Source organism: Chenopodium quinoa, unplaced genomic scaffold (genome assembly GCF_001683475.1).
Source record: "Chenopodium quinoa cultivar QQ74 unplaced genomic scaffold, ASM168347v1, whole genome shotgun sequence".
Lineage (NCBI taxonomy): Eukaryota > Viridiplantae > Streptophyta > Magnoliopsida > Caryophyllales > Amaranthaceae > Chenopodium > Chenopodium quinoa.
In genome coordinates, this window is record NW_018745448.1 from 2863800 (window position 1) to 2877549 (window position 13750).

General features: G+C 34.2%; 1 protein-coding gene across 2 annotated transcripts; it reads right to left on the minus strand.

The window, feature by feature from the left end:
- Positions 1-339: 339 nt before the first annotated feature.
- Positions 340-13434, minus strand: LOC110713647 (probable protein phosphatase 2C 60). Of its 2 annotated transcripts, XM_021892108.1 has the most exons (6): positions 13143-13434; positions 12995-13054; positions 12123-12539; positions 11441-11808; positions 2652-2888; positions 340-1197 (listed from the first exon to the last, which is right to left on the minus strand). In XM_021892108.1, exons 3-6 carry the CDS (start codon positions 12439-12441, stop codon positions 928-930), a joined length of 1194 nt encoding a protein of 397 aa, XP_021747800.1. In that variant the 5' UTR covers positions 12442-12539; positions 12995-13054; positions 13143-13434; the 3' UTR covers positions 340-927. The 2 variants fall into 2 exon arrangements, with proteins under 2 accessions (XP_021747800.1, XP_021747799.1); XM_021892107.1 differs by having other exon boundaries at positions 12995-13434.
- Between the last annotated feature and the right edge of the window lie 316 nt (positions 13435-13750).

Genomic DNA, 13750 nt, shown 5'->3' on the forward strand with positions numbered 1-13750 from the left:
TTGTTATGTACTTTGTCAGCTCTAATCTTTTCCAATTTCACTGTGCATAATTATAGATCTTAGTAAAATCTTAATGATATGTTTAGGTCATGACATAATTGAAATTGATGCATATTCTTCAAAGCTATGCACATCAAGAAAGATTAAAAAAAATAATAAAATAAAAATATTACCCCCCCACCATCATATTACAGCTACAAAATCACGCCACCCAAAACTCCAAAAGAAAACCTTAGTCCCAAAAGTGAGCCAAACCTACAGCACAAACATACGGAATTACGGAGTATCCATTTAACTTTCAATATTCCTATTATTGGCATAAATGTTAGAGACTTACGATTAGAGACATTACAACATTCATAAGAGTAAACGTTAGACTCGCGATTACATATCCCAGGGTTCTTGACCTGCATAAGTAACCTAGGTTGATCCACCTACAGATTTTTCGAGTATGCTATTAACAGTAATGCAATCCATAAAAATAACAAAATACACATAACAAATTCTCCTCCTATTATTATTCCATCACCATTTTTTATCTTCTCTATACATACAATGGTCTGCCTTTCATGCACAAGAACAAATGTCAAGCGCATATAACAAGAAATACAAGCATTTACAGAGTTTCAAGACCATGGGATCAAGATTAGTAGAGGAGTGTCCCAAAGAATGAATCTTTCTCATCACCTTTCAGAGCTGCGTCGACCAGATTCTTTCTTTTTCATTCTGCTCGCGAAATAATTTAACACGCTATCTCAAAGTTAAATGTTACATTTTACATTAAAGAATTTTAAATTAAAAAAGATCAGAACCTTCCATTTTATCTTTCTAAATAGTGTATCACCTGATGAGAAGTCTGAAAAAAGGGTTTGGGGCATTAGATACAACAGAGATGATAACATGAAAAAAAAAGGAGGAAACCTTTCATCAGCTGTTACCGACTTCCATGGGCGTGGCACAAGGGGCTAGAGTTTTTGCAGGGAGGCTGATACCACCGCCTCTGAGGGACAATGTGGGACCCCTTACTGAGCTAGCTCTGGATATTAGATTTGAATCGAAAAACACAATAATCACAGTGATGTCATCGTGGAAATGCCGACGTACCCCACGGTCTATCTTTTTCAAATCGGAGTATCTCATCTCTCTTTTCTTAGCTGCTTCTTGCAATGCAGTTTTTACCAATCTTTTAGCACTTCCCTACATTAACAAGATATAAATGTCTTACACTCCCCCCTTTAAGAAACAGTAGCAAATACTCAACATAATGAGCACCCACATAACCACATTATGATCAGTACAAATACAGAAATATAAAAGCTACAATAACACAGTACCAAACATAACACATTCAGACTTTTTGTATATGTTTGTTTAACCTCCATGTTTTCAAAGCAAATCTTAAGATAAAAATGACGGAGCATTCCTTTGAACAATAGGTTCTCAAAAGATAACATGTCATATACAATATCCACCAAATACAAACTACTTAACTAGTTTCCAAAAAGAAATGATAATCAGTTTCTTTTCTCATCTTCCCTTTCCATCCCCTGACCCATGCACCACTGCCCAACCCAGAGCTCTACAGCCCTCTCAACTACCATTAGCACCACACACCGCCTCCATTTTCTTGTTAGTGAGCAGCACAGAGGCTTCCGCATCAATTTGTGCGAGGGTTTGGTTGGGAATCCAGCACGGTAGAAGAAGGAATAAGACGGAGTTGGTGGCAAAAAAGGTAAGAGGAAAATTCCTAAAGGAAGTTCAGGGTAATCTGAATTTGACAGTGGTAGTAAAAGTAGTGATGGAGAGTAAAACAATGCCATTTTTGAAAAAGGGAGTGAGTGAAAGTGCAGGATGAGAAAAGGAAAAAAAAAAAACTGAAGACAGAAGCAAGTATGGTGTGTCTGTGTGTGTGTGGTGTTGGGGGGGGGGGGAGGCGAGGAGGGTGTTTTGGCCTTGTGGGTATTGAGGGTTGAGATGGGGATTGGTTGCTAGTTTTTCCAGGGAGGTGGGGAAGGTGGTCACTGGTTATGTATGAAAAAATGTAAAGATATGTTTTAATTATCTTTCTGTTACAAGTTAACAATGTTTTGACAAAAAATTCACAAATCACTAATAATTTTTGGGTCAGCTAAAAAAAAGAACCCACGGTATAGAATTCTGTAAAATACAAGGTCTCAACCAGACCACCATATAGAATTTCCCTGAAATAAATACAATGTACCAATATAAAGTTCCACAGAATTGTAAGAGGTAATGTATTTAAAAAAAGCTGTTGTTAGGTTCAAAATATTTAATGGTATTGTTTATGTATTCTAATATACCCCTTTGATGGTTGATAAATAGATTAACTAAAAGTCTTCTAATTGAATGAATATACCTTAATATCAATGACAAAAGTAATGTATAGCTTATCAATAAGACTAATGTAGCATAATCTTCCACTAATAAGTGTTCAATAACATTCATCCTAGGTCTACCATATAGAAATGCAGGGATTAAATCAAATGCATTGGCACAATCCCAGAACCCAACACTGCATAATCGATGCCAAGCATAAGATTAATTATGTACAGGCCTCCATGCAAAGCCCACTGAGCATCAAACAATGAAACGCATATACCAACAAAGCAATCAGAAAATGTCCCTCTTACATTGTGTGGATTGTTCTGGACAATATCAACTGCTTCTTGATTGCTAAGGTGCTCCCAGAGACCATCGGATGCAAATATGACAAACTGGTCGTCTGGCTGAAGCTCATGCACAGAAATCGCTGGATCAGAACTCAGAATCGGCTTTTTAAATGGTTCACGCAGGCGAAATTTAGAATATAAGGGCTCCCTATTGTACTCTGACTTTTTAAGATATACATCGCCAATAGACCTAGAAATCTGCAGGACAAGATTGTTATGAGATTGTGGACATGTCAAACATTCACATGAGAAGTAACATATACAAAATATTCACCCAGCTAAATAATAACTCCAGTCCAGGAGGAAGGAATGTGAGGCAAAATGAATAAAGCCTCTGAATAAATTTGAAATTTATTTACCAAATCATTTATAAAAAAAATAATAAAAAATAAAACTAAATAAATAAAATAAAAAATAAATAAAAAAAATAAAAAGACTAGATGTTTACATGGATACTGAAGTCTGATTCATTCAAGAGGCAGACGCCCAAAACATAAAGCTTATAGAGTGAGGACTTAAAAAATTTACCATGCGATTTTCACTAAAAGAAAACAGAGTCGAATTACCTATTTCTCGTATATTTCTAAAGCAACAAGGCTCAAACATACAGGAAGAAAAGCGACGAGAAAAAAAGTCAAGAAAAATGAAAAAATCTGTAAGCCTCACCGCAAAAGTATCAGAAAATAAAATCATTAAGGGGTCGTTTGGTTAGATCATTTGGAATGGGTTGGAATGGAGTTAGAATCCATTCTATCTAGCTTTTTGTTTGTTGAGGTTTTTAGTAATGTAATCTCATTCCCAAGGGGTTCTAACTCCCCCCCCCCCCCCACAATACCCATGGAATGCCATACCCACCCTTCCCCTTAAGATTCACATTCCATTCTTTCAATGATGGATAAAATCCATTCCAACTATATAACCAAACAACTTTGGACTTGTATGGGTTTAAGAATCCATACCTCTATAGTATGAGATTCCATACCAATCCATTCCAACTTCATGAACCAAACAACACCTAACATAATATATTGATATCCAAGTATCAACATTGGATATTTAACACTTCTATGGTAAAGAGCATTTGGACTTGAAATTTTCATAAATGAAATGAAAATTGATTATCCTCGTACACACACAGAAATTACTACCTCCGTTCCAGGCTATGTGCAACGATTAGACATTTTCCCTCTCTGCTTTATGCTTTATGTCAAATCGTTGCACATAAACTGGAACGGAGGTAGTATAAAAAAACATCACCAACACATTATGATAATCCTACTCGTTTAAGTAACCAATACTGGATACCCGGTACTCTAGAGGCGGAAATCATGTCGTGCCGGGCCTCGCCGTGCTAGAAGTTGGGTCGTGTCGTACCACAGCATGGCCCGGCACATGCCTTGCCAAGCAGCCCTTCATTTTTTTTTCTTGATATATTATTTAAATCAATTTATTAATTAATATTTATGTTCTTTTGATTATCAAATTATTATAATTCTTTTTATTAATTTTCTTATTATTATTATAAATCTTTGATATTATTTATGTTATTTTTATTATTATAATTTATTTATTTTGTTTTTTACTATTATAATTTTATTAATCGTGCTGCCGTGGGCCAAAGATTTGTGTCGTGCTCAGGCCAAAATTTCCAATTTGTGTTCACGGCATTGCACGTGGCCCACTATTTGGTCTTCGTGACGTGCCATGCCGCTTCCAGGATCATGTCGTGCTGGCCCACTTTCGTGTCGTACCCGTGCCGCCTGCGAGATGGCCGGGTCATGCCCAGCTCTAGGATAAGCCATGTACTTAGGGAAATATGTTGATCAACCTTACAATACAGCCTAAGGGAAGCGTTTGGTATGAATATAAGACATGGAGTGGAAAGGAAACAAATAAGGAGAAGGAAATGAATCATTTAAGTGTTACATTTTCATTTGTTTGGTTTAAACTTGAAAAGGAATTACATAAACCTAACTCTCTTTATCTTTGTTTGATGAGGATAAGGGTAATTTTACCTTAGCTTTAAGAGAGGTAACAAAGGGGTGGAAACCATTACCCTTTAGTAATGGTAATTATTACCCAATCCTTCTAACCAAACACTTGGTAATGGTTGGTAATGGTTTAGTTAAATCCGTTTCCAACTATAGAAATATTCTTACCAAACATGCTCTAGATGGATATGAATCTAGAGCTTCCCTAGTAGAAGAGGGTAATAAGAGATGAAATAACAAACTCATGAAAAGTTAAAAGAGAATAAGGGTTTTTGTTTTTTCCTAAAGAATATTAGAGTATTCATAAATTAGTCGAAAGAGAATAAGGGTTTTAGTTTTTGCCTAAAGAATATTAGAATATTCATTAACTAGTCTTCCCAATCCACCAAAATATATTAGTGTTCCATGCAGAAATCTAAACTTTGTCCATGCCAAGTCAACAAATTGCCAGATGCCACAAAACACAGAGAACAAACACTGTCGCAGAAATTTTCAGATCTAAATTATAAGAGGGGACACCCTATACCAGTTTATTGAGCACAAAATTTAATTAAATTAAAGGAAATTCTAATTGGCAGCCTTGTATTTTTGATTTTTTTTTCATTGGTAGCCAATTTTTTTTTCCAATCATAAATGGTAACCCTAAACTTACAAATTTCTCAAACATGACATTAATGATGATTGATTTTAAGTTCCATTAATCTTCAGTTTACTTAATAATGGTTATCAAGCTTTTCTCCTCTTTCTTCTAGTTTCTCCTTCATCTAATTAATTCAATCCTCAAACATCACCATCACGACCACTTCACTCCCACCACTCCCTCTGGCACTCTTCACCACAATGAAAACAAAGTTCATGTTCTTAATACAACTTTAGATTTTGTTTAGATTGGGGTGAAGGAGGGTATAAGGTGTAGAAATTGATGAATTTAATGCCTTGAAGGATGGAAGATGAACAAGTCAATCAGCAATTTTTTTTGTAGTTGTTGCAGCAGATGTTGGTGGTAAAAAAAAGGGGCAGGTGGTGGTTTTGTGGGAAGTGAGTGCAATAGTGCAAACTGACAATAGCAGGTAGCCAGGTATATCCATCGCGAATTTTGTTCTAACTCCCTAAGATTTCTCCCCCATTGGCTTCAATTTTCGTCTCCGGCGAAAAACCTAACAATGGTAAATTCACTATGTCAGCGGTTGCGCCAGAATCTAACATTGAATCTAACAACCGTCCTATGACCTATGGTACCTATTGCTCATCAAGCTTCTCACTCGTCAAAAGTATGCCCATACGAATCCACCATAACGAACAAATCTATTACTATAATTTAATTTACAATTTATTCACTATCGATACATGGAATTTCTGGTAATTGTTTGAAGTATGATTTCTAACATTGAATTTAATCCTATCTCCATTGATTTATATCTATGTTCACCGGACTCGGCAAAAAACCCAAAGTGTCCGTGTCGACACGACACGACGCAGACACGGACACGGAATTCGTGTCAGATTCGGCTTCTCGGACACTTCAGAGAGAGGGGAATGGGAGAAAGTGTGAAACAGAGCTGAATTTTTTTTTAAAAAAAAATAATAAAAATCAATAAATAAAAAATTCCGCCGTGTACTGGTTGTCGGCACCATCTGCTGTGGAGGCGGACTTGCGGCAGCCTTTCCCTCTTTAGATCTAAAATTATCTTCTGTTGAAAATTTCACATCCTAATTCATATTTTTGGCAGATTTTAATGGGAAAATCATGAAGCCAATTTGAAGACGAAGAATGGTGAAAAAATAATTAGAAAAGGAAAAGAGATGAAGAAGACAAGAAGTTGAAAAAGGAAGCCATTTAAGCTGATAAAAATGGTGAAAGAAAGTAATGGGTGAAAAAGAGAGAAGAAGACAGTCAAAATAGAGATAAGAATTATGAAAAAAAGTACTATACAGATGTACTACTAACTTTTGTTTATAAGATAAATAATTTAGTAAAGGGACTTTATCTTGTTGAGTTGTTGGTAACTTACTATGTACTCCGTATCTTTCTTTTCCCTTTTTTTTTTTTCTTTTTTTGTTTCTTTTTTATTTTTATTTTTTTTTTCAGAAAACATTTCTTTTCTTTTTTTTTCAGCAATTGTTTAGAAATTCTTAATTTTTAACTTATGACGAAGTGGAAACACTTATCCCTCAAAAAAAAATATTAAATATTTTGTAATGTATAATTTTATTGCAAAAAATGAAAGTGTCGTGTCCCCGCACCCGTGTCCAAATATAGGACAGAGTCCCCGTGTCCTAAAATTTTGGAAATTGACGAATCGGACACTCGAACACGTGTCCGTGTCCGACTCACGTACCCGAGTCCATGTAAAATAGATTTATATAAATTCCTTCGCATTTGATTCCAACTATCCTGATTAGTCTATGAAATTTCTTGAATTGTGGAAGAGTTAAAGGAAGATTATAGGTGAAAATGGTGGGCCTGATGGGCCTAGAAAAAAAAGATATTAGACAAAAGAATGGCGTGTTACAATTGAGCAGAGAGAAAGTAATGATTTCTCGACTATGAAAAAGTTAAACCTTGAGAAAAGATAAGAAGGTAGGAGTGACTAGTGAGCGAGAATTAACCATAGTTAGCTTCGGTTAAATATAACAAAATTATAACCAATAAATCATCATTAGTGCTAACTTTGAGAAATTTTAAGTTTGGTAATTGAAAAACAAAATGGTTGCCAACAAAAAAGTCAAAAAGTATCAAGGCTACCAATGAGAATTTCCATTTAATAAATTAAAATACAACTTTCATTAGAATGGCAAGTAGATAGTTTGAGAGTGTTTGCTACATGTAAGAGTGGTATCTACCGATGGAAGTTACATGTATTCTATTACCACTATGTTCCTCCACCCTTTCTCAATTTCTTATCTCTAACTTCTTTTAGACCTTTTAGTAGCCCCTTTCTTTTTTCTGCCTAATGATCTATTAGATTATGAATGCAAAGACAAACTTTCTTATTTTAGCTACAATATACAAGCAGGGAAAGGTAATGGCCCAAGTACTAGTTTGTGGATAATAGATCCTTACATAGCCCCCCTTTCTTAACTCCTTTTGGACCTATCAACTTTGTTTTTAGGTCCAACATAGAGAAAGGTAATAATCAAAGTATCTAATCGTCAAACATTGGATAATCTAACTTTATGTGGCCTTTTTCTTAATTCCTATCTTGTATCCATATAAATTACGAATGCAAGATCAATCTTTCTATTTTGTTAATCAAATACGGAAGTCATATTGCTTTGAAGGTTGGAGTAAATAGAAAGGTTTGTAAAACACAGATTCCTCTTTCACCTTATTTAAGTTTACACTTATGATCAACTTCTCCATTTCCCCATTCCCCCCCTTCCCCAAAAAAAGATAAAACTAATTCCTTCAAACACTTCTATTTTTTGCACTATTCACAATTTTTACTTTAAAAAGCTTTGGTGATCAAAATACAAGAAAAACATGGTCACAAGTGATCTTGATACATTTATCTTTAACATATAGTTTCAAAACATCAACTTAGTATAATTTTATTTTTTGATAATCAAAAATATTAACAACTGAAATTACGCATTGGTATGCATAAAAAGTAAATGTGTTTGACCTAAATTATAGAAGAGGAAGTATTTAGTTAGCTCGTCACAATTTATTAATGCACAAACTATTTTGGTAGTTGATAAAAATTGCATTAAAGGACTAACAAAACCTACTTTAAGACACTAAATGACCCTAATTCCAAAGAGTGGCATAATAACTCATGAAATAGACAAGCCAACAATAATTTTTATTAAACCCATAGCCAAATAAGGTACTTCCTCAATTTCAATTTATTTGACACATTTCTCAAGGCATGTTTGGCAATACATGATTTCAAACACAACTCCAATTTCATAAACAAAAATCCATAAAAGTTAAAAGAGTTAAAATCAATGAGAAAAATCTAACAAGACCCCTTTTTTCTTAACTATAAACATAAAAGGATGTCAAAGCAACTAATGCAAAAATTGCACAAAGCCAAAATGTGTCAGCTACTATAAATGGAAGAGGTGTAAGCCAATTTTGTTCAGCCTTATTCGTATAGTGTACCACTTTCATACCCGGATAACCCACATCCCATAAATATTAATTACATCCAACAACCGTATCTCTCTATTTTCCAATGTGCAACGATTAGACATTTTCCCTCTATACTTTATGTCAAATCGTTGCACATAACCTGTAACGGAGGTAGTATTATTTTTGCCAATCTCTTCCATTAATTATCTCAAATTTAAAGAAATAGTATTTCAATTTTTGCATGCTTCACATCAGAAATTCATTCTGCCCATTTTCCCAAAACATTTATCTTATTGAGGGTGTTTTGTTGAGCATTTTGGGTTTAAAATTTAGTCTCATAACTTAGGGTTTACTTTGAATTTGGGGCTAAGGCGAAGGACAATGAGACAAGTAAGGTTATGGCTAAAGGTGTTGCTAAAGTGGTGGTTGATAATTGGAAGGCTAAGGCAGAGCTAGTGGAGGAGGCTTTGTAATGAGTAACAATTCAGAAACTCTTTATTTATTTATGTAATTTTAAATCATTATTTGTTGGGGTTTTTTTTTTACAATCACTTTTACTGTATCATTATTTGGGACGTAAAAGATGATGATCATGAACAAATTAATTTGATGAACTTCGTAGATGAAGACGAGCATTTAAATTATAATTAATTTTGTGCTGCTTTCTTTTTAAATGTTCTGCAAGTTGTGGTCCATCATTAAATGCAAAAGTAGAATGTCAATATTTTAATATTTTCTCTCTATAATATAATTTCCTCCCTTTCTCCCAGCTTCCAACTAGGGAGAAAAAAGGAACGCAGGAAATAGAAGTAAGATTTTCTATTTAATTATTAAAGTTTGATCTATGACAACTCTCCCTCTCCAAACTAGATTTAGACACTACAAGAGAAATGGGGGCATACACTTGACACTTAACACTTGACATGTAAGCTTCAATTGGGTTGGTCCATAGCTTCACCCAAACTAAAAACATGAGATTGATAAAGATAACTACACTAACAAAAGTATAAGAAAGGCTATTCCAAAATTGAGTTGGTCATTGAATTAAGTTACTCTGGTTAAGGAGCTAGAGAAAAGGAGATGAAGGCATACACTTGACAATTGACATGTGAGCTTGAAACATGCACATTTCTCTTCATATTCAACGAAATCGAGTACATGAACATTCATCCTTGAGCTTACATAACAAAAGCTTAAATACTTCCTCTGTTCCTAATAATTAACAAGTTTGACTTTTTTCACATTCATATACTAACTTTGACCGTCGTTTTTTGGTAACATATAAAAAACAAATATTATCATGAAATATATTGTCAAATATTCCCTCAAAAAATACTGTTATAAAGATATTAATAATTTAATATAAAGTTTTATTTAAAAAAATTTACTACTCCGTAATATTTAACCATATATATATGTGTACCATGGTAGAGGAACATAAGGAGTAACAAATGAAATCTACTTACAGCTTTGAAAGTATAAATATAACATATAAATATGTTTCAACATATAGTTTTCCAACCCAATTGAGATTGTAAAAGCATCAAATAAAGGTGGAACTAACTCTTATCAATGCCAATACACAAGCACTATGAAACATCTACCATTCACATCATACATCGTATATTATCTTCATCCACAAGACTCACTAACACACTAAGACAACGTATTACCAATAGTAATTCTGACAAATTAAAGGAACGTGCAATCAAAATCACAATCGATTACTAATTTACATCAAATGCAAACCCAAAAATATCTTTCAAATACTAACAATCGATTGTAATTCAGTATTCCAATGCATAAAACTTTACACATCCATCCTTCTACAAATCCCATTACATATCTCCATCAACACCACTTCCAAGCTACTGCTACTCTGTCATTTTAACTCTTTAAGGAGTATATCCAGAATAACATACCAGACGGCATTATCTACACAAAACACGAACTAGACAGACAAATGTAGAAACATACCCAAATCCTATAACACAAATACAGCCCTCCTTGGCCTCTAATTTTATAATCTACCTAAGCCATATAACATGGCTTCAAACTTCCTTTGAGCCTCTTCTTCAATGTCCTACCTTAGTCTAGAAATGAGCAGCAAGAATTTATCTGAATTTATCTTCATATTAAATCCTCACACATCTTCTCAATTACATCATCCAAAATCATATAAAAGTATGTAATTCCAAATAGTTAGGTTGCTGATGCAAAGGGAATATGACTAACATTTCCCCACCCCACCCCTTACCCCAAAGGCAAAAGAAAAATGATGTTCAAGAAATTAGCCAAATTACTTGTTAAAATCATACTTACCACCGTTTTTTTTAGTTGGCACATATTTCTATTTTAGGAAGTTCATTTTTAGTTGACACATTTTCTTTTGGGGTAGATTTTATACCTTGCTTTTTTAGTGTACCCCACCTGCTTTATCATTCTCTCTCCTCTTCTTAATATGTGTGTCTGAATTGAACGTGTCAACTAAATCAAATATGCTTCCTATTAAAACAAGAGCCTTAGCTATTTCCAAATTTATTTAGCAACTAGAAGACACTAACTAAGAAAATAGCTATCAAGTGATATGAGGCATACATGAAACTGAAAAATAAATAAATAAATAAATAAATAAAGTAGTATTTAAATGCCTTCAAAGAAGAAAAAGGGCAAGAGCTTACTTGTATTAAGCCTTTAACCCGCCACACATTGTGCTTCAGCACTACAATATTTGAGTCGTCTGGATGCATGGAGTGCATCTCTTGTCTCACAGATTCAATGCTAACATTGTGCTCTGCAGACAACTGGATGGCAAGAACCTCACCAGTCGCCCTGACAGCCCTTCCAAGCACAGCACGAGAGTCCCCAAGGTTGGCAATGTAAAGAATGTCATTGCAAACCACACCAACCAGACAGCAAGACCCAACAGCAGCAATCTGGGGCTTCATGGGCCACTGTTTGGCAACAAGGTTAAAAAATCCTTCCTCAGTTGCTTGGAAAGCTTTCCGTATCACATCAACTGACATTGACTGTTGCTCAGCAGCAAATCCTGCAAATCAGTAGCAGCTAAATTATAAAAAGATAACATGTGATTCACAAACTTAAACAGTCATATCACAAGAAAAACAGTTATGATAATATCGTGTGCACTATGAAAGCAAAGCTAACATTTGAAATGTAATCCAATTCTCTATGATCCATCCTCGTATCCTACCCACTACTAGCATTTCTCCTACTTCACCTTCATTCAAATTATAATTTCATAACAGAACAACATCTAAAACACTCCCATATACCCATATATGTAAAATCAAATCCATAACAATACCATTACAGTTACAACTTTCAAGTGACTTAACTTACTTTTGAGGTGATGAAAGAGATTATCGTTGATATAACGTGATGTCTCAGGCCCACCATGGCCATCATAGACCCCAACAAATGTTCCAAAAGGGCCTGTATCAAGCAAACTTAAACAACCTGACTCTATCTGACTTTGATCCTCGAGCAAATTATTCGCCTGAACAACAGCCATAGAGAAGTCACCATTTATATGCTTCCCAGTATCCTTATACCAAAGAAGCCCCTCTTGCCGTCCTGCTGCATCTGAACCCGAGTGAGAATAACGGTCTGAAGACGGCCGCCAACAGGCCTTCAGGAATGATATCAACCTCGATAACATCCCTCATTTCACCTAGGTCAACCTTCAATTCCGCAACATCCAAATTGGATGCAAGTAACACAATTTACCAGAAGTTCACCAATCTCCAATTTAATTCACTGTACACAGAAGAGCCATAACTTCAACACCATCAACCAAACATCAACAGCAAAAAAATGCATACTTGGACAAAGTACTGAGAATTTAACATGACAGAAGTAAACCATCCACCTCCCTACAAAAAATCACTACAGAGTAACAACAATCATACTACTAATGAAAAGAGCCCTACCCTAAGGCAATTATTAACTCCAATCTTAGAAAATAAAATTAAAAATTCATGCTAAAATAATCACACCCAAATATCAAAATTGAAGTCACAATCAATCAAATATCAACCAACCAAACACCAAAACACCCAGTTAACATCACAAAACAAAAACTAAAAATTGAAGTTGATTAATCATAAATAAGAAAAAAGAAAGACAACCCAACATTTTAATTTATCTTGCAAACAAATATAATTAAATAAGTTAAATAAATAATAAATTAAAAATAAGGCCGATTGACTTACAGTTTGACTAGGGTGAAAGTTGAGAATCTGATCAATTGAGAAAATCTTAACAGCAAAGATCTAAAACAAATCAAATTCGAATAACAATATAGGTTAATTGAAAAAGATTAGATCTACAGATCCAATTAAAAAATTCAATCTTGCATACCAAAAATGGGTTTTTTGGGTTAACTTTATTTGTATCTTCGGTATGACTTTGGTTTCTCTGTTCTTCAAGTAGATGAAGGGAAAAGGGGATGACGAAGTAGATAACTGGGAACAGAAGAAAGGGTAAACGAAAAGGGCAGTTTTTTTTTTTTTTTTAATCTTCTCTTTCGACGTTTCTCTCTCAATCAGTGTGTGATTAAACCAACTGAGAGGCTATTGGAGATTTTCTCTCTCCTCCAAAGCAGACAAACCCTATAAACATATCGATGGCTGAAAGCCAGCAATGCATATGGACGACTTTGGGCTCCACATAAGCCTTAATACCTAAATTGAGAAAAATGGGGATAGAGATTCCAAGTTGTATACTTGTCATATATGCACGCGATGAGTATATGGTAAATTTGAAATGTAAATATTTGTGAATCTATATATTTTTTTTTTTTTGAATACATCTATTTATCTATATATTATACTAAAATACAAGCGCCTCAATGTAAGAATGACAAATGTCACTCTCTCATTGGCTTATTCTATATATAAAATATATTTATATAATTACTGTTTACATATTTAAGCATAGTTATTTTTGTTAAATTTCAAACAATAAAA

Bases quoted from the DNA above. Each gene is read 5' to 3' on its own strand.
- LOC110713647 (XM_021892108.1), bottom strand. From the start codon at position 12,441: ATGTTATCGAGGTTGATATCATTCCTGAAGGCCTGTTGGCGGCCGTCT. The intron at 11,809-12,122 runs GTAAGTTAAGTC...ACTGATTTGCAG, and splicing joins TCTCTTTCATCACCTCAAAA to GATTTGCTGCTGAGCAACAG. The intron at 1,198-2,651 runs GTAAGAGGGACA...TTGTTAATGTAG, and splicing joins TCCAGAACAATCCACACAAT to GGAAGTGCTAAAAGATTGGT.